Source organism: Trematomus bernacchii, unplaced genomic scaffold (assembly GCF_902827165.1).
Source record: "Trematomus bernacchii unplaced genomic scaffold, fTreBer1.1, whole genome shotgun sequence".
NCBI lineage: Eukaryota > Metazoa > Chordata > Actinopteri > Perciformes > Nototheniidae > Trematomus > Trematomus bernacchii.
In genome coordinates, this window is record NW_022987477.1 from 6,899,571 (window position 1) to 6,919,161 (window position 19,591).

The 19,591-nt window shown below is 39.5% G+C and overlaps 1 protein-coding gene across 5 annotated transcripts in view; it reads left to right on the forward strand.

The window, feature by feature from the left end:
- The first annotated feature begins 904 nt into the window (after positions 1 to 904).
- The window catches only part of slc4a2b (solute carrier family 4 member 2b), a 38,415-nt gene continuing 19,728 nt past the window's right edge, over positions 905 to 19,591 (forward strand). Inside the window, exons 1-4 of one of the 5 annotated variants that reach the window (XM_034147478.1) lie at positions 905 to 967; positions 1,120 to 1,228; positions 8,920 to 8,995; positions 14,011 to 14,174. In XM_034147478.1, coding sequence (XP_034003369.1) covers positions 14,124 to 14,174 — 51 coding nt within the window. In that variant the 5' untranslated portion in view covers positions 905 to 967; positions 1,120 to 1,228; positions 8,920 to 8,995; positions 14,011 to 14,123. Of the gene's footprint in view, positions 968 to 1,011; positions 1,229 to 8,919; positions 8,996 to 9,954; positions 10,044 to 14,010; positions 14,175 to 19,591 lie in introns of those variants that run through there. The other 4 variants (XM_034147503.1, XM_034147470.1, XM_034147486.1 and 1 more) reach the window with 4 other exon arrangements.

The window sequence follows — 19,591 nt, forward strand, 5'->3', positions numbered from 1 at the left end:
CTAGGGCTCTTATGCCACTTAGCTTTATTGGTACATGCACTCAAACAAATGTGTTATTATTACATTCACGCAAACCAGTTGACAATAATCAAGCCTTAAGCGCAGTTTGAGGATTTGGGCCGAGAATATGTTGTTCTACTTTTTTGTTTCATGACAAGTGGGCAAATTCCATCTGCTGAAGATAGTGTGAAACAATGAAAAGCTTGAAGTAACTACTGGATGTATTTTTCTGGATATGGGTGGATGTCAATGCATCTTTGGTGTCAAATCATTGTTTTGTTTTTTTAAAGGGATTGTTTGTATTTAAATAAGATTTCGTAAGTTTATGATGATGATAATTAAGAAACATTGTCAGGTGGTACATTTCAATACCTTTCAATAGCTATAGTAGTCATTGAGTAAACTTACACTGTAAATGAGTCCTACATTTTTTTAATTTTGGCTAGGTAACGTTTCTAGTATTATGGCAAAACGACTCCAAAGGTTAAGTTGATATTTATTGTTTTTCAATGTTTATGTTGTGGGTTGCTTTCTGAGAATAATAACGGTAAGGTGCTCTCTTCATACATACATGCCCTCAGGCCCAAGCCGTCATCAGAAATATGAATCATCATATACGCACGCGCAACAATTTTTATCTAGAGAAAATGGCGACAAGCTAAAATAATTTAGACAATTACACCGGAATTCCATTAAGAAGGATTTCAAAATAAAGGAGCGAAGTGCCGTTATAAAAAGGCTTATGACCGTGTGATGCTTGTATCGAATGTTTTGTTATCCTGCATTTATAAAAAGCTCTTTAGTTAATGTAAAATCATGTATTTACCATAATAAATGCTCACATTCACAGATGCTCGTCACGAAGGGTTTTAATTTGTATACTCTACCGGAAGTGAAAGTGATTTTATTTTTGGCAATTTAACGCAAGTGGACGCCAGTTGAGCAAGTCATTCAGAGAGAGTTTGAGGTGAGTACTAGGCACCGGTGAGAAATACACCGGAATGTGTAAGCGAACGACTAAGTCGGCTTTCGCTTTGTAAATTCGCTTTTTTTGCTTTGTTCTATCATTATTTGAAACTCATGAACCGGTCTTAACTGTTGACTAATTTTCCTGTGAAGAGGCGCGGCATTGACATCCACTAACTGCCACACATGCATGAGAGTGTCCACCGCTGCTGTTGCTGCTGCTGGTGGATGACTTCCCTTTGTCTGTCGGCTTTTTAACCAGGTAAACAAGGGGCGAAAGTCCTGAAATGTGCCCGGAATTACAGTTATTTCGTGGTTTAAGCCTCTTTCCAGACTTGTGAGTGTTAACGGTACTGTTAGAGGAGTTCCTCATCCTAGCAAGCTAGCGGTCACTCCTCCTGACAGTACGCTGGAGTGTTGAAATGTGATGCATGATGACGACGAGTTGGCTTGGGGAGAGTTGACATTTTGTCCACATAATGTGTCTTTTTAACAGAACAAGTCTTCACAAAGCAAAGTAAAGATAGCTTTACTCTTGTATTTATAATGTATTCAGTTATTGCTCACTGTTAAGAAAAGCAGCATGTCATGTCTTCAGTTTCTCAGAGCATAGGGTGACATTTATAAAGAGCTCTCATTGGCAAGTTTTAGATAAAACTGTAAATTGATAATATGGTTACCTGTATATAGCCCCGAAAGTGTATGAAAAGTGACAATAGTACTGCAACTAACTACTGTTTCATTAACTACTAACCGCTTTTCTTTATGATGTCATAACGTATTGTTGCATGATCCCAGAGGTCAGGGGGACATCTCAAAATAGCTTGTTGTATTTGTTCTAAACCTAAACATATTCAATTTACATTTACAGCTGGAAAAATAGCAGCATCTCACATTTGAGTGGCAGGAATGGTGGGAATTTTAGCAAGTTACCAAATATCAGCACAATATTATATCTATCTCAATGACAACCATTGATTCCCAACATTCTCAAACCCTGCGTTTCATCCCTTTGACCTCTATTCAAGGATTTTGTTCTGTGTTTCTATTGTACCGTAGATTTAGAGATAAAAGTGGAGCACACTAATGAGGTAGCATAACAAGGCATAATGCTACAAAAGTTTTCCACATGACAAATGGTTAAAATAACTTACAACAGCCTGGACAAGTTGCTATTCATGTTATTTGCAGAGGTGGCAAAAGTACACACTCTCTTTACTTAAGTAGAAGTACAGATAGTTGTGTAAAAAAAGACTTTCGTATAAGTAGAAGTACTGATTCAACTTTTTACTTAAGTAAAAAAGTACAGTCTCTGAAATGTACTCGCAGTAAAAAGTAAAAAGTAAAAAGTAACTTTTAAACTGGCTGTTTTTGTGAAAAGCTAACTGAACCTTACATCATATTAATATAATATAATATTAATATAATATAACGAAAGTAACGAGCCTGTTTTGAAAATGTAAGAAGTAGAAAGTACAGATATTTGTGTTAAAATGTAGGGAGTAAAAGTAAGAAGTCGTCAGAAAAATAAACACTTGAGTAAAGTACAGATACCTGAAAAATATAAGTACAGTAACAAAGTATTTCTACTTCGTTACTTCCCACCTCTGGTTATTTGTATCCTTTAAAAGTTAAAGTATTTAAGGTATACAAATATTCAAGGTAACTAATCTTATCTATAAAACTGTACCCATCAAATATTCATTGTTTTTCTGTCGTGTTTAAACAGCATTTATTTTCACTTGTCAAACCCAGGTGAAACTAATAACATGAATTACTGCTGTAAAATGATTACTGGAACTGAGCCAAAGTTTGTTTTATTAGTAGTTTAATGTGCGCTATTCCTGGTTTGACAAGCCTCTTCATTTATACAACATAAACTAATACAAATAAAAAACGTGGCTACTTATGCTACTATTATTAATTATAAAATGTATGAAATATCAGTAAATATGTTTGCCATGCACCCATTTGAAACCCCTCTCTTGGTCAATGCATTGTCATTGTCCCACAATTGTTTCTGTCACATGGCTAATAGATGTCGGGACACTCTGGCAGGATGGAGGAAGGATGTCCCTCCTCTGCTGACTCATCAATATCTATAATAATACGTCTCAATGTGCACTGCAGGTCATTTGAGGGGATGATTTACTTTGATGTAAATCCTAGACACGATTATCTCTTCCTGGATATTATTAAACCAAAGTAAATCAACCACTGTGACATTTTTATCTCGCAAAACTTGAGCGCTTCAAGGTCTCGTACAGAGCGGAATCTAAAATGTTTGTCTTGGTGAATCTGACCTTGTTCGATCTAAACTCTCAAATTCCACAGCGGCTTCCTTTTGCCCTCTAATCCTGCGCGGTGCTTGAGCACATCAGATAGATCCATCTTATCTGCGTGATCACAGTCCCTGCCTTTATTTGTTTTCCTTCGCCTCAGTGCAATATGTCAAACATACTTTTCGTAAACTGATTTGTGACAACAATGGTGTGTTTTCCTGGAGGGAAAAAACATTTCAAAGCAGAAAGTGTCTCCACATTGTTGTGAATTGCTTGGTCATGCTGAGGACAAGGGATGGAAAGGAGTTGATAATAAGTTTTTCAGTTTTTTTTAACATGGCCTGTTGACTCTTCATGTTTATTTCACATGCTCCTCTTCAGATAAACAGTCCCAACGTTTAGTAACATCAGGCCTAAAAGACAGTGCATCTTGGACCGTGCATAGTTTGGGATACCATCCTTTCACATTGAACTCTATTTAGCTGTCTGAAATGTGTAGTTTTTGGAGCATTCATTATTCACCAGACAGGCGTTCTGCCACTCTTCCCACTTCCTTCTTCGCTGTGTAATTCTCAATATTTTCTAGCAAAGCTTTTATGTTTGTGTAGTTCACCACTAACACCAAATCACAGTACATCATTTCCCAGCAAATGGATACATGGCTGATTTGCATTTGAACCGTAGTATGAGATGTTTTGGGTCTGGGAGCCCACAAGATATTTTATTCCCATCCCAGTCTGAGTCTCATGAGAGTAAATCCAGTTATTACAATTGCACTGGGTCAAAGCTGCACAATTACCATGTTTCTGTAAGAATGTGGCTTTATCTTTTGTGTAGCTGGTGCAACCTGAGCTGCCCCGGATGCAGTTTGCCAACAAAGTACCACACCCACTTCTGGAGCTGGACAAGACTGTAGCTGACTGTAAATAACAACAGGTCTTACTTTCCAGTATGTTTGTCCATTTCCCAGCACTGTAATGTTTAGCGTATATGGTAAGCTATGGCCAACTATTTATTATTCCCTTTTTTACATTGTATCGGCCTCAGTCTCTCATTAATACCATGGGCATGTGCAGACATTTTATTTATTGGCTTTTACAGTAATAGAACCAATACAACGAGTCTCAGTGCCAATCCAGTTTTTTTATTACAATTTCACTGATATGGGATTGTGTTGCATTATTAATATATTACTTGAGCTCTTTGAAGACTTGCACGTTTAGCCCTTTAATAACTCTTCTGGCTCCCTTCAAATTCAAACTCTCGAATAAAGCTTGTTATTCCGAGTTCGAGCTTAAGGACATTTCTTGTCTGCGGGCGGTAAAATGTTTCCACAGGACATTGGTTTCCATTTCAGAATGTGTACTGGTCTCCTACACAACACTCTAGCCCTCTCTAAGATATAAAAATACTTGAGTGATGATTGCTTCTCCTTTTCTAGAGTAGAGGACAATGGGCCGGCATTATGTAAGCTGCAAGGATTTAGTTTCCTCTTCAATCCCTCTTCACCCGAATGACAGGTGCTGTCTTAGCTGCAACACAGCCGCTGCTTTTCTGGAGCCTCCAATGGGACAAAGAGGGAGATAAAGATGGGACATACATAGACTGAGTGCAGCTGTTAGCTCTGTTAGACTTCATGTTTTCCAGCGACTGTGTGCACATAACTTAGCACAGCCATGCTGAAGGGCTAGACCCTGCCAAACCCTGAGTTAGTGGGGCAGAGTAGGGAGCTAGACGTCTGAAGAGGAGGTGGATGGGTGCCTTCTAAACTACTGAGCTATTTCAGGCTAAAACACTCAGGCACAGCCATCAACAAAATATACACACTGCCAAGTCCCCATAGAGATCCACAAACAGGCTAGCTATCAGTTGTATACAGCTTAAAGTCACTCTTTGTTATGCCAAGCTGCACTGAGCAGTGTTCTGGTGAGTGTCAATTCAAGTTTTGGAAGTTTGAAATTAGGCTGCAAATATTTTGTTTGTAATGGGCTGCTGTTATTATGGAACCCGTTCTCTTTAACATAAACACTTTGTCCTGGGTTGACCACTCTAATGTGTTTTTAGGCTGGCTAGTTTAAGACTTGAAGGGAGAGAAGAATAACAGGAAGCTGGTGGGAGAGTTTCCGAGTTGTGTTACCACTTTATATAAAAGCTAGAAAAACTGAAGGTGGGATTTAATCATTTTAAAGTGCTAAATGGTATCTTTATCATATTTTCTTTAAGCAGAACAAACATGTTTAGACATTTGCAGGAGATGGTTTGCATGTAGCACATATTACTTAATACCACCAGATTTAACCACCATAAATGAAATTCTGGGTCAATAGCCTCATTTAAAGTGTCACAGCAACAAAAGGACAATATTTGTATTCTGTGGTTGTGTTGTGTAATAAGCGCATCATTTGTTGGTCATGGTTAAGAAAAGTTGTCAATTGCCCTTGCACGCATGAAGTCACAGCTCTTAAAATGGTTGACCGAAGTGGATAATTATATTATTAGCACAATGTTGGGATTGAGGAAAGCCCCAGACTTTGAAGTGGACTTCAACTTTAGCTGCGTGTGGCTCTGACTGCGTTTCTTTTCCCCGCAAGACATGCATGTGACTTCACAGTGATCCCTCACTCTGGGGACAAACAGTTATAACTCACACACACATGCACACACACACTCAGGTTCCTCCTGAGGTTGGGTGTTTCTTTAGCCCAAAGACTCATACAGTATAAGCTGATGTGGAATGCGACGCTTGGTTATTTGGCGAATGCGTAAGCAACTTGTTTAGATCACAGGACTTTTCTTTGTTCGCGTGAAAAACACAATTAATCTGGCAGCTTGAATGACTTTAGGTGGGATTAACTGTGTAATAGTCTTGATTACTCCATAACATGAAGTTTTTTTTTCCATTGCCAAATACTCTAATGGCGCATTTCCACTACATGGTCGGCCTCGGCCACACTCGGTACGGCTCGGTACGGCTTGGCCGCGTTGGGCCTTAACAGGGCCGACTCACTTCATGCTGCGCTTCCATTACAGTTTAGGAACTGGGGTAGTTACTATAGTAACGCAGTGTAGGCGGAGCCGTGACGTCATCTTCATTGAGAACTCCAGAAACACAACACAGCCGTTAGCTGTTAGCACTCAGAGCTCACAGCTCCTTATATATGTTCAGAAACTCGACAAAAGTTAAACAAGTACACACCACAGACTGCCTGTGTCATGGTGAATACAGTCGCTGGCTGCTTTATTTATGTCTGTATAGGCCGTTGTTGTGAGTGTGGACGGTCAGAGCATATACTGCGTTAGCTTAGCCAATCTCCATCTAGAAAAACACGCATTTTAAAAGGTTCTTCGCCTGCCGTCTGTCTGCAGACTTGACAAAGCATTAATTCATGGTTTTTACTAACCGGTATCAGTATGTTGTTACTTCGGCATCATTTTGAAACGTGTATTACAATTAAATCACGGTCAAATATGTCCATCTTGTTGTAGTTCTAGCCCTCTTGCCAGCGCTCCTCTCTCTAGTTTAGCATACTCAGCCCGACTCAGCCCTGTTTGTTGGCCCCGATAGAACCACAATTTTCTAGGGCCAGAAAAGAGGTGAAAAAGTGGCCCCGCGCCGTGCCGCGCCGGAACTAGGCCTAGTGGAAGCACAACCAAAAAAGGGGACGGCACGACACGGCACGCTTAAAGCGAGCTCCGCGCTGCAGTGGAACTGCGCCATAAGAACCTTCGGCGTGCAAGGGTGTACATGAAGTCAAATGTACCCCAAATCTAAAATATTTTAATAGTACAAGCAGAACGTCAAGGTGAGTTCTGTGTGGATATTCCAGCATTCACAATTATATCAAAAGACATACCAGTTAATAATTCAACGCATATTAGGCAGCATGTCATTGCTTTCCCACTCATTTCATGCCCACATATTATTAAATAATAATCATCTGATGCAAATGTGTAAACATGCCCAAAAACATGCTGTTCTAAAGCCGAGTTTTATTTATAAATTAGATTATGCCATTCATCGTTTTGCTTTGCTTATTTCAGAATACAGATGACTTATTGTATATTACACATGCCACAAGCTTCCTGATAAAGTTGCAATGCCCTTGATGAGAAACCAAGTTGCTCAATGTTCTGAAGAAAGCCACTTCATAATGACTCACTCATTTTGCAGTTTTTATTTTAAGGAATGAGAGATGTGCTTGCATGTGGTTGTAAACCAAGCTTTTGTGGCACTCCTTTACTATCTGGTCACCTATTGTCTCTGTCATTGGGCAATTCCTGACAAAGATCTCTTTCAGATGGAAATATAATTACCCTAGCTGGACGTGTGCAGATCTTTACTCTGAATTGCACCTATTGTCTCTGTGTCACGACTTTATTTATGTCATTGTTGCAGATTGAGAAAGATATTGTAATAGACCTTTCCAGAGTAGATAAAGTGTTTCCACAGGGGAAACAATGGGCCTTCCCCATTTCCCAGTTTCTACATCCTCTATTCATTTCCCCGCCTTCTCTTCACGCGTCTTAGTCCCTCCCACCTCGCCTCCCTATGAGCAAGGGAGGACGATGAAGAGGCATAAGGAGAGACGAGTCGAAGCAAAAGGCATTTACCAAAATAAGACATTTTGTCCTCAGAGATGTTATTTTAAGTCACCTTTGGTTAACAATGACGTGGGGCACAGCTGCATTAACTGTCCCATTGTTTTTTCTGCAGTATTTTATAATAAAAAAAGTCCAATTGTATAGAAGAAAATGACCCAACTTCTTTCTTGCTTTACTACCTCAGTAAACTTTGACCTGACAAGATGTTTGGTCTCAAACCATAGTTTGAGGTGTTCTTCAGTAATGCATGTTCATTTTGTAAATAACTGCACCATTAGAGAACCATAGATGATAGAGCAGTGTAAGATTTACGGCATTGCTTGGGATTGAGAGGTCACTATAATTGTATTTTATTGTTTTCGTCTTGGAACTTTAACTCTTTCATAGTGTGTTTTAGTCCATTAAAGTGAATTGTAACATTTCAAAATTCACTTATGGTTCCATATAACAAAGATAGAGATGGCGCAATATTTGAAGATGGTGAAAGCAGAAAAAAGTTCTGTGATGTGCCAATTTTTTAAAACTTGCATATTTAGTGAATACCTGGATAGTTGCACTATTTCATGACTTTTAATAGAATTAAACTAAAGTAAGAAAAAGCACTCCACTCCACATTGCATTTCTAACTATATAAAGTAGACATTGCTTTGTTTAAAGAGGTCAAAACCCAAACAGATGGGTAATATAGGTCTTAATCATGCAAATCCACTGATATAGACAGATATTGATCATAGGGGTTGAATTTCCAGGTCGTGTGTGTGTGTGTGTGTGTGTGTGTGTGTGTGTGTGTGTGTGTGTGTGTGTGTGTGACAGGCGATTGATGTGTGTGTCTGAGCAGCAGCCTCTGACTCAGTGTTGAATGGGTCCTGGAGTCACATGGCTACTTGTCAGCAGGCTAGAGGAGGAAACATAATCCTGAGGAGGAAGGCTGCTGCTATCAGTGCATGCATGTCTGTCTGAGAGAGCACTCCAGAAGCTGGAGCGCAATCCTCATCTCTAACTCTTCTTTCTTTTGTCTCCCTATCTCTCCTTTCTCCCGCTGATTGTCTGTTCCCTACACTCTGACCAGCCCCGGGTCTCACTTCACAGAGTTCAGATTTGCACTACCATGTCTACGGTGGCTTCTCTGCTGTGAGCACACAAAGGTATGGTACAAATATGGATACATTTTGTATTCCTTTACCATTTGTTATGTTTTAAAACATGTTTGTTAGAATGTCTCTTCACACTGCTTTTTTCTTATTTTTCTTATTTATTGATTTGTTGTTTATATGGGTATGTTCTCAGTTAGATAACAATAACCGTTGTTTGTTAGGTCTAATCGAAGCTAACAAGATATTTCATGTGAGTGTCTCAGGCTTGAACAACCATAGCACACAACTCTAAACAAATCCTATTTAGTTCAACAGGTTACACAACAAAGACCTTAAACAAGCCACTTGAGTTTCAGTAGGAGAAAAGCGCTTTTGTAAATCCTAACTTAGAGCCTTTAAAGGACATGATTATTGTAAAGCGATGGCCCTTTAAATACCTTGGTCCAATCAGAGTTCACCATTTCATAGCTACGAACAACAGACCTTACTTCTCAAGTGTTTTTTCTTTTGGTTTTCTTAAAACCCTCTCCATTTATCAACTGCATGTTTTTCTTCAACAGAACTTGCATGCGTCTTAAACATGTGATAATGCTTCCGATTATGTCAATTCATCGAAGTGTCCGGAATGTTAAAGCATGTTATTGTGTTAGATAAAACATTAAGGTCAGGAACTATCTTCATGTCACTTGATGCTATCACACACAATCAGTATTTTTCAAGAAAATAACTTCCTAAAACATGTATGGTCTGTGAAAAGGGAACAAAGAATAACAAAGTGTTCTTGTTTCTTGTTTGCGCAGTTCTTAATGAAACCTTAAACCGGTCCTTTGCTCCCTGTCTCTGTCCTGCTGTTATAAGTACAGGCCTCTGTTGGTTGATGTTTGGACACTGTTATCAAGCATCTATTTCTGGACAGGGCTTTTTATTGCCAGTTTGTGTATTTTATAAAACTGTTCTTTAATTATGCCTCTCTTGATAGAGTTTGTAGATGAGCATGCAGTCTGTGGTCGTCACTCGCGTGCCAAGCTTCCCGATTGAAGCTGGGCCCGGCCGGGTGTTCTGGCGGATCACTGGGTTAAGACGAATGTTGGCTTGTGACGTGAGTTCGAGTCTGGCTCGTAACCTCTGTCCCGCCGTCTGACTTGTCTCACTCCTTTCCCTTTATGTCATTATAAGGAGGAGAAGAATGTTTAACCTTTTGTCCCTCCTAACCTCAAAGGTCACATGACAGTATAGTTAAAGATGTTACAGAACAAAATTGGCAGATCTTCAATATGCTTTTAGATAGTAAGTGTGCTCCCTTCTGAATATATCATTGCTCCTTTCCTTTCTCAAAGAAATGTCTTGGAGAGTATAACAAAAAAAGCCCTCACATTTTGAAATAAATCCATTGAGTTTAGAGTACCAGAAAAGCATCTCAAAATGTCAAATGTCATATATTTTGAATATGAGGATGTCAGGGAAATTCAAAATGTTTCAGGTGGGCAGGGCATTTCTATCAATAACGGAAATGTACAACATACCAAAGTGACTTTGTTAGTATATTTGCACTCTGTGGGAGGGATGAGTCACCACCAAGTGCATATCATCGATTTAAATACTGACCACAAAAAACAGTCATGCGCCTGACTGATCACTTTCACTTTGAAGTTAAGAGGCAGGAAATGTTAGTTCCTCAGAACCATTGCAATGTTATTTTAGAAACCATAAATAGCCGGTTACTCGTTATCAGCTGTCAAGTCATTCAAATGACTTGACAGATAGAAAATGTGAGGAGGACTTTTTCGTCTAGTCTCTAAAGGGCATCCTTTAAAATTGTTTTTTTTTAAAATCATAACTGATCATCTAAATTTGCAACATTTAAGACTTACATGCATTTTTTGTTCAAATGGAAAAGAGACGGCTGTATTTCGGTTTCTACTCCCTGTAGATGACAGTTTCTTTGGTCAAAGGTAGCATCTCCACACATGTGGTCTGATTGTAAATGCTGCTCTTTGTGGGAGGGACAGATGGAGATGACAGTGACAGCTTGTAACGGTGCCTGTCAAGTCAAGTTAACCTATTATGTTGCCTAGTAGACTTCAGACACTTTGTTTTAACCTAGTTTATCTTTGATCCAGTCCAACCATACAAATGGGTTTTCAGTTTCTAAAGGCAGACATTATTTACTCTAAAATTATCCAAAATTGCCCGATTTCTATTTATTTGATACGTTTACAGCGCCTCCTTACCTTCTTCCTGTTTTCATTCTTACTTCCTCCCAGACGGATAGTTTTCCAGAAGCCCTACATGCACATATTTACTGTGACTAAATCTAGCATGGGGGGGGGGGGGGGGAAAGCTACACTGGTCTTCTTTGAGAAAGGTTTGAGAGGTACTGGGCTTCTGGATCACTCTGGGAAGACATGATGAACTTCTTCCAGGGGAAGCAGAGTATCTTGTCCTCACTTCCTCCTGCACTGTCAGCATTCATCCATGTCCATTGTGTCCTTCAGGTATTACATAAGGGTTCCTTTTTTTCTGTCATGTGACTACCTGATCGCAGACATGAACATTTAGATGGTTTTTAATCCTAGACAATTGTAGTTTCCAATATTGTTTTCTTCATCTGATCATTATTGTTATCTGTATTATTCCAGCCATGCCCTGAGGTAGATAAGCTGGTTCCCATGCTTTTTGCCCAGGATCCCAGGGTTCTGTAACTTTATCCCTGTGTAGCCAGCCCTGCCTCTTCCAAAGTGGTGGGGTCTAGGTTTACTGAGAAAGTAATCTTCAAACACACCCGAGCTAACACCACTAGACTCCTTTATCGCCACTACTGCACGGATTACAAGGTCTCAAACAAGTTAAAGTTGTTTTTCTGAATTGAACAGCCGATAGTATGTAATTACCATTTTGTGAAGTGATTACCATTGGCACAGCAGATGAAGAGCGCTGCCAAAACATTGTGTAGTCTGCGCAGTGTTTCAGTTTCAGTGTCTCTTTGGCAGGTGATGTCTTTCTTGAATCTGCTTTGTAATACACATTCACACTGCCCAGCACCTAAAACATTCTGCACTGCACTTAATCTCTCGTCGTTGATTGTGTTTTAATGAAATATACCTCTCAGAAATCCCTCTCCGTCAACAAGGTCATTGATACGATTGTCGTCAGGCAGCAGGGAGGCTTATCGTTTCTTTGATAGCTGCTGTCGGCCAACCAGAAAATGATTTCCAACTGTGACACTGAAAAGTGGACCAATAGTGGGCCCTCTACTTCTTTACGTTGAAGTAAACCGGTGTTCTGATAAAAATGCAGTATATAAAGATGTATCATATACAGTATATATAAAAAAACATTCTTACTGTCATTTGGACTACAAATGTACACACTCCATTTGTTGTATCTTGGATCCTTACAATAAAGCAGTAGGGCTGCAAGTAACAATCTTCTTGAATGATCCATTTCATTTTGAGCGTAAAAAAGAGATAAAAAAGAATGCTTGTTACATTAACTAAAACCCAAGGTGACTTGACATGTCTTGTTTGATCTACCAGCTGGCTGAAACCCAAAAAATATTCAATTTTCTATTGCAGAGTACAAAGTAAACCAGCATATATTGCTGAAACGATGAATACATTTGAAAATAATTCTCTCCGACAGCAAACTTCTTCTGAACTTAAGTGTCCTCTTGCATTGAATCCTTGTTAACATATTGCCAACTGAATTCTGATCATCTTTGAGGATTCCTGTGTTCGTATGTCCTATACAGGGGGTGTTTCTCAATCGCGAGTACGCTTGCTTGGTAGCACATGTCTGCCGAGCATCTTGCTTCAGAAGCGAGTCAAGAATACTTCCTGACATTCGGAAAACAAAGAGAGGAACACGCTAGCAAGTGTGCAGGTGTGCGTCATATGAGAGGCCCCGCCTTACATCTTCCGCCACAGATTTGGGGAAATTGGTCCGTGCGCAAAGCATTGTGGGGATTTTAAGACCGCGAAGTCTACTCATGTGCACACTCGATATTTCTCCAAACGGAGTACGGCGGGCTCGGTAGATTTCCAAGTATACTGGAGATTGGAACAGTACTTCGGCGGCACTCGATGACGTAGTATGTTTGAAATAGTGGCTCTGAAGCAGCTTTACTCGCGATTGAGAAACACCCAGGGACTCGAGAGTGACAGAGGTGGAGGTTGGCAGAGGCACGTGCCGCCGCTTATCAAGACCTCCTCTGCTCAGTAGCACTGTGTTATCAGGCTCTTATCTGACTAATGGTTAATAACCTTGGATGATAGCGAGAAAGTGCTACAGTGCTTAAAATCAAGTATGATAGAAAGTAAATTAGACAGGGTGTCGTTGTTTCTAAAGGCATATTAGTATTCCTCACGTATAATGTAGTTCTTAAAACAACATCCAGTTTAGGCCATCTGTGTTTCTAAAGTGGCTCTGGGCACTCCAAGGTACTTTAAGGGCTTCCAGGAAATCCTGAAACTGTTGATCATTCCTTAGTGTAGATCTCCAGTGAAGCGTGTTGCTTTTTCTTCTGTTGGCTTTGCACTTTAGCACATCCCAAACAAGTCAGCACTTTATGGGGTTAAAGTGCATCCTAACATGGTCATTGTGAGTATGTTAGCATGCTCAAATGCAATGCTGTGTCTATATGAAGCCTCACAGAGCTGCAAGCAAGGCGGGGAACTCGTCACTTGTTACATTCTTAGCAGAGAACTGGTGTCTGACTCCTAGATATCAGCACATACTTAAGTACATATACAGTATTTCCTGGTGATGCCCGCCAAGTCTGTGCTTTAGCAATTTTCACTTAGTTGTTTAGTAAATGCTTCATATCGTGCGCTGCTCATCCTATTTAATGAATAAAAAATCATCACTTCATATTCCTTGTTTTAAATCAAATGTGCTGGAGTAAAGAGCCAAAACAAATAAAAACAAAACACTGGTATTATACTTTCTGATTGCACTTCATATTCAGGGTTACTGCCTTACAGCTAGAGTCTTCCAGCGCCTGTTTGCCTCGTGTTATAAATCTCCAGCTTTCTCAGACTAACCCCCGGATCTGTTTCTGTCTCCAGGTTATGCTGCCCAAAAGCTGTCTGAGTCCCAGTGAGAAAGAGAAGGGCTAAAGCCGCACCGATCCAAACCATCTTATCCAGAGCCTCTCCAGCAGCGACTCCTCTGTGGAGCCATGAGCAACCCCAACCACATCACAGATGCCGTGTCGTCGGTTATTCACACTGTAAGTCCACACGACCGCACACAGAAAGGCCTCAGTCTACCCCCGCCAGGTCAGCCTCCACATGATAAAACACATGAGAAGGGTTGTAAAAAGGTTTGTAAATGTGCGGTTAATTTCCAAGGAAAGTTAAGCTTGGGAATCTTGCACAATCTAATATAAAAATATCTTCTTTTAGGGAACCTATTTGATGGGCAAATAGACACACAAAGGAATACTAGGTTGTATGGCTTATTTTGGTTAAAGGTATGCCAATTTCATTGTATTGTAACTATGCACTGCATTCAGAAGCATGCTCATCTATCACATGCACAGATCATTTGCCAGCATCCCATTAATTAGAATACAATTACAAACTTGCATCACATGGTAGCCTTCCATTGACTGTCTAATTATTCTTTATTGACCTCCTTTATTTTCTAAAGTACTTCTTTACTTGACACCCAAAGTTTGCATACAGCATGTTGGCTCCCATTTTCAAAGTACCTTTGCTAGCTAGCTAACTCGCCACACGACACGTTTCCCATTGTATGTATTTGACAAATAAGTGGACTAATTTGGCAAAAATAATAGATAAGTCTGTTAATGATGTGATAAAAGGTTAGTCATAGATTAAGTCTCTTCATCCGTGCGACTTTAGCCATTGAATGTAAAACTTTCCTCAACTTCATATTCTCCCTGTGCTGGATGTATGCTGCATCAGCTCCAAAAGACTTCTCTGGCATCACAGTGTATATTTTGGACAGTGCTGTTCCCTCCAAAACCATGTGTGCACACATCAAGTCACATGCTAGAGCCAATTTCCTGGCAACGTGCAGTACTTCTGAATGGAAAAATATAAATGTTCAAAATAGTTCAAAAACACTTCAGATCTGCAGTGAATTTCCCTTTTCATTAGAGTACCAGAGAATGTGAACGGTTCCACAACTGAAACAGTTTCCTTCCTCTTTTATGTAAGTGGATGGGTTGCCAGTATTCAAAAGCAAAAATAATATTGGCATATAATGAAAAACATAATTGCCCGGCTGCTGGTGGGATTGATGTGATAATCATGCTGCCCCGGGGCATTTGGTCAGCAGCCAAAGTAAGCTGCATCCCTCAACTCAAGGGTTCTCAACTAGTTCATTTTGGGATGATTAAGATGCTGCAGCAGAGAATATCGCAAGCTTATAGGGGAAATCCTCTCATGAATAGCCACATATTGTTGGATATCATCAGTTTGCAATGGTTAGTGAATTCCAGGAAACATTACGTTTGATTGCATTCCAGGATTCAAAAGGATAGAATTTATTTACTAGTGTACATATTCTTTTGCTTGAGGTAAGGATTTCTAAGTTTCTCAGAAATGTCTGTCAACAGACCAAAGCTGGAGTTTACTATGCTGTGGGTTGAATGTGTAGGTGAGTGGAAATAATGATGTTTTTAGAGAAGTTTGAGCAAAAGAAGAGATTTTCATAGAGGCCAAATCTGATCAGACAGACTTCTGATTAAGTTGACTTTTTATTGTACACTTGAGAGAGATAACTTCTTACTGAAAGAAGAAATCCTATTCAAACTGATCAGAGCTTTGTTCTTTATTGCAACATCGACATAGGAAGTGCCTGATTTCCCTTAGCTCTGCGTTTTTTTTGTCAGTGCTTCCTTTCCAGTATTGCACAAATGTGTGCTCATGCTGACAAAGACTGCTTCTACCTGCATGTAGCCTGGACATAAACAAGTTCTATCTGCGTTTGAAACCCCAGCTGTACAGAGAAAACAGCTGAGTATTCCGGAGGTGGAAGTGAATATATGACACTGATCCATGAAGGAGGTGCAGAGAGACAGAGGCCGCTCATATTCGATTAAAATGTATTTCTAAGATTTCTTTTCTCAATTGTTTTATTTCCCTAAATATTAATTTTATTACAACAAATTACCTCATACTGAAATGACCCCATACTAAAGCTACACATTTAACTGAGTTACCTTAATAAATGTTTACAATAATTCCAACACTAAATGCCACATAAAATACAAGCTACAATATACAACATAATACATTTTCCATGATTGAAAAGGAGCAGGGAAGAGAACAGTCTTCCATTACCTGTTCATAAATGACATCACTTATTAAATAAAAGTTTGACTTTGCAGTAACTGAAATATAGTAAAAGAAGTAGAACATTCAAAGTGCTTTATAATCTAACAAACTTTTGCATCAGCAGTGTGAAGTTTTGTTAAGATGCTGTGTTCTATCACACCCAGAATGATTCTGAATACCCCTTAGTTAAAGTATAAAAATGGTAAGTTAACATTGCAAAAAACATTGACTTTCAATTTGACCAACTTGTTCTTTTATGTTCTTGCCGAAGCCTTTTCAGAATCAGCATATCTTTACTGCCGTTTATAGCCAGTAGGACAGTTGACTGCCATAAAACATTAAAGCAGGGGATTACAATATGACTTGTCTGTAATAAGACTCACCAGTGTGTAGCCTGATGACCAAGAAGCTTACGAAAGATACAAATGTTTGCTGTATGACAGTGCCTCGGCAGTTATTGGGTGTTCTCTCGGCTCCGACTCTACCAAGTTAATTATTATCTCCTTTACAATGTGTGTGTGTGTGGTTAGGGAGGGTTCAGATAATCCTGTTTGGATTTTTAAGGGCTAACATTGTGAAACTGAGTAATGTCTTCTTCCTACCCTGGAGATCTGCCCTGGTCACGTGACGAGGGCTAACTGAAATGGGAAACAGGTTGTCTTCCATAAATGTGACGGACGTCTCCGGATTTTTCACTTTTGACATTGGAAAAGCAAATATAGCTATCTTGTTGTATTAAGGCTGCAGCAGCACGTGTGTGTTTGATGTGATGAACTATCTGTTTTCATTAAAGGTGAGTTTGTATAGCTGTAGTTTGTTAATAGAGGTCTCAACGTGACGCGATAGCTGGTATTTTTCTTATCCTTCCCAGTGAGTCATTACACGTTATCCTACATTGGGCAAATGGAGATGTTCTATTTATAGACCTACTTGTTCTTACTTTGGTTCTTTGGGTAGATTTAACCTCAACACGAACTCTGCAGCTGGTTAATGTTCAGTCTTGTTCTTGTGCTTTTGAGATTTACTTTTACTTCGTCAACAGCTCATTGACTTTTCTCAGGCATTAGAAATCCAAGATAATTATTACAACCTAATGTTATTTTAATGCGTCACTAGGTTAAAGAGTCACCCCTCTAATGTCAGCAGGTGGATTATGAGCGGTTTCTTGAAAGGTGACCGCTGTGTGAATTTCATCTGGTTTAATTAACAGGAAAAAGTCATAGGAAGGAACCCGCTGTGTTGCTGGCTCAGTTTAAAACAGTTTGTTTTTCCTTCTCCTCTCACACAGAAAGGTCAGAGGTCAGGGTCAGCTGCAAAACAGAGGGTATGGTAGGGATATATCTTGCTGTAGGGTAGTGCAAACCAATGCTTCATGCATTGGATGAGAACTTTCTAGTGTACGTTGAGTTATCTTACCAGATATGTTTGTATTAGTTAATTGTGAATGTGTGACAAGGGGAGTGGGTTGGAAATGGAAAGTTGAGAAAAAGGACAGACATGGAATGAAGAGTAGAACACTTTTTTTTGTAATAAGGTGGTGAGAAACTCATTAATTGGATTATTGATGTAAAGTACTATATATACATTTGACCGCAACTAAGAATATTGATACTACTATCAAGTCTCTCCTCATAAGCTATTCTCAGGTGCTAGTTAGCTTAGCATGTAAAGTTTGGTTTGACTGCAGATTAAATCAACAATATATACGTTTTAGTTGTTACATATATACACAAGTGGGCAGATTTGACATTTGACCGAGCCAGACTTTCTGTTTATCACTGTTTTCTAAGCTTTATGCTAAGCTAGTTAGCTGCTGCTGGAAGCTTCATACTACCATGAAAGCAGTGTTTATATTCTGATTTAACTTGGCAGGAATAAGAATAGGCATATTTCCTGAAAAATTGAAAACATTTAAAATGTAAAAACTGCAAGTGACCCCTCACTATTGTTTTAACTTGGGCAGTTCAAACAAAGAGATTCTCCTCTCACAAATATTTTCTTTTTAAAATGTTGAGGCCTGATAGTATTAATCTAACCAACGTATGAACGTGCGTTTTTGTTGTTTGTCCTGATAATCTTTCCCCTATGGTAGGTCCTAACCTTCAGGTGGGGAGCTACTGTTCTAGGTCAAGACATGCACCAAAACTTTCTGTCATCATCTCATAGCCTCATTCTATTTACTGCAATAATGAACTCTGACATTTTAAGGCCACCGTATCAGTGACTCTGAGGGAGTTGCTGTGTGGAGAGAGCCATCAGAAGGGTCAGTACAGTGCTATTCACACCCCCTCCTCTCTTTAGTGTTGTTACTTCATAGACTTCCTCTGATATCCACCTTACAGCCCCTGCTGAATCCCCCTCGCTCAACAGACTCAGAGTTTATCAGTTGGATATCTTCAACTAAGATAAAGCTGAGTTGTGAGAACATTATCTCAGGCAAATGATCTTTCAGTGTTTTGCTACTGAAAACCATGTTTGTTTGCACCATATGAAATGATAAAGCTGATGACTAAAAGCAAAAGTCCCCAGACAAATATAATAAAACGGTATCATCAGACAGGAAGCCAACCAAAAGAGTAGGAGACGTATTTATTTTCTGCTCTCTGACTGTCTGGAGGATGTCTTGACTATAGAGTTTATGATTTAAACATTTGCATTTGATTCAAGCCTAGCATACATGCCTTTTTAAAACTATGATGTAATAGAAAAGTAGTGCTTGCATAACACAAAATCACAAAAAGTTGGCTGAGGACAAAACTGGGTTACAACTCAACATGCTTTCCTAGAATAATCAGAAACGGAGCATTTGCGCCCCCGGGTCTCGGTCCAGACTCATGTTAACATATAAAAGGAATGCAATGACTCATCAGCCAAACGGCATGACACTCTACAACATCCGCAGCTATCCCCCCCTTCCCCTCCAAGTGCTGACTGTGTGGGATTTGAGCCTACCTCACAGCACAGATAATCTGCTCTGCAGCCTCAACACATGGTCAAGTGTCCACCTCATTACACAACACAACCAGTGCACAACACACACAGTACACAACACACTTCTTTCAAAAACTCTATTGATTTACAAGATGACCTCTTTAGGTAGCTTCTTTTTTTTTTTTAACACAGCACTACATTTAGATACATTTACAATACAAACTAAAACATTTCCTTTGTTTGTCTGTCGAGACTACTTCCACTGCCTGCTATGAGTCATTTGTGTTAAACTTTTCCACTTAAGCCCAAGCTGACATTTCTCAACAACTATTGGATGGATTGCCAAGAAATGTAGTACGGACATTAATATGCCCCTTGGGATAAATGAGCATGTTGACACTCTTAACCA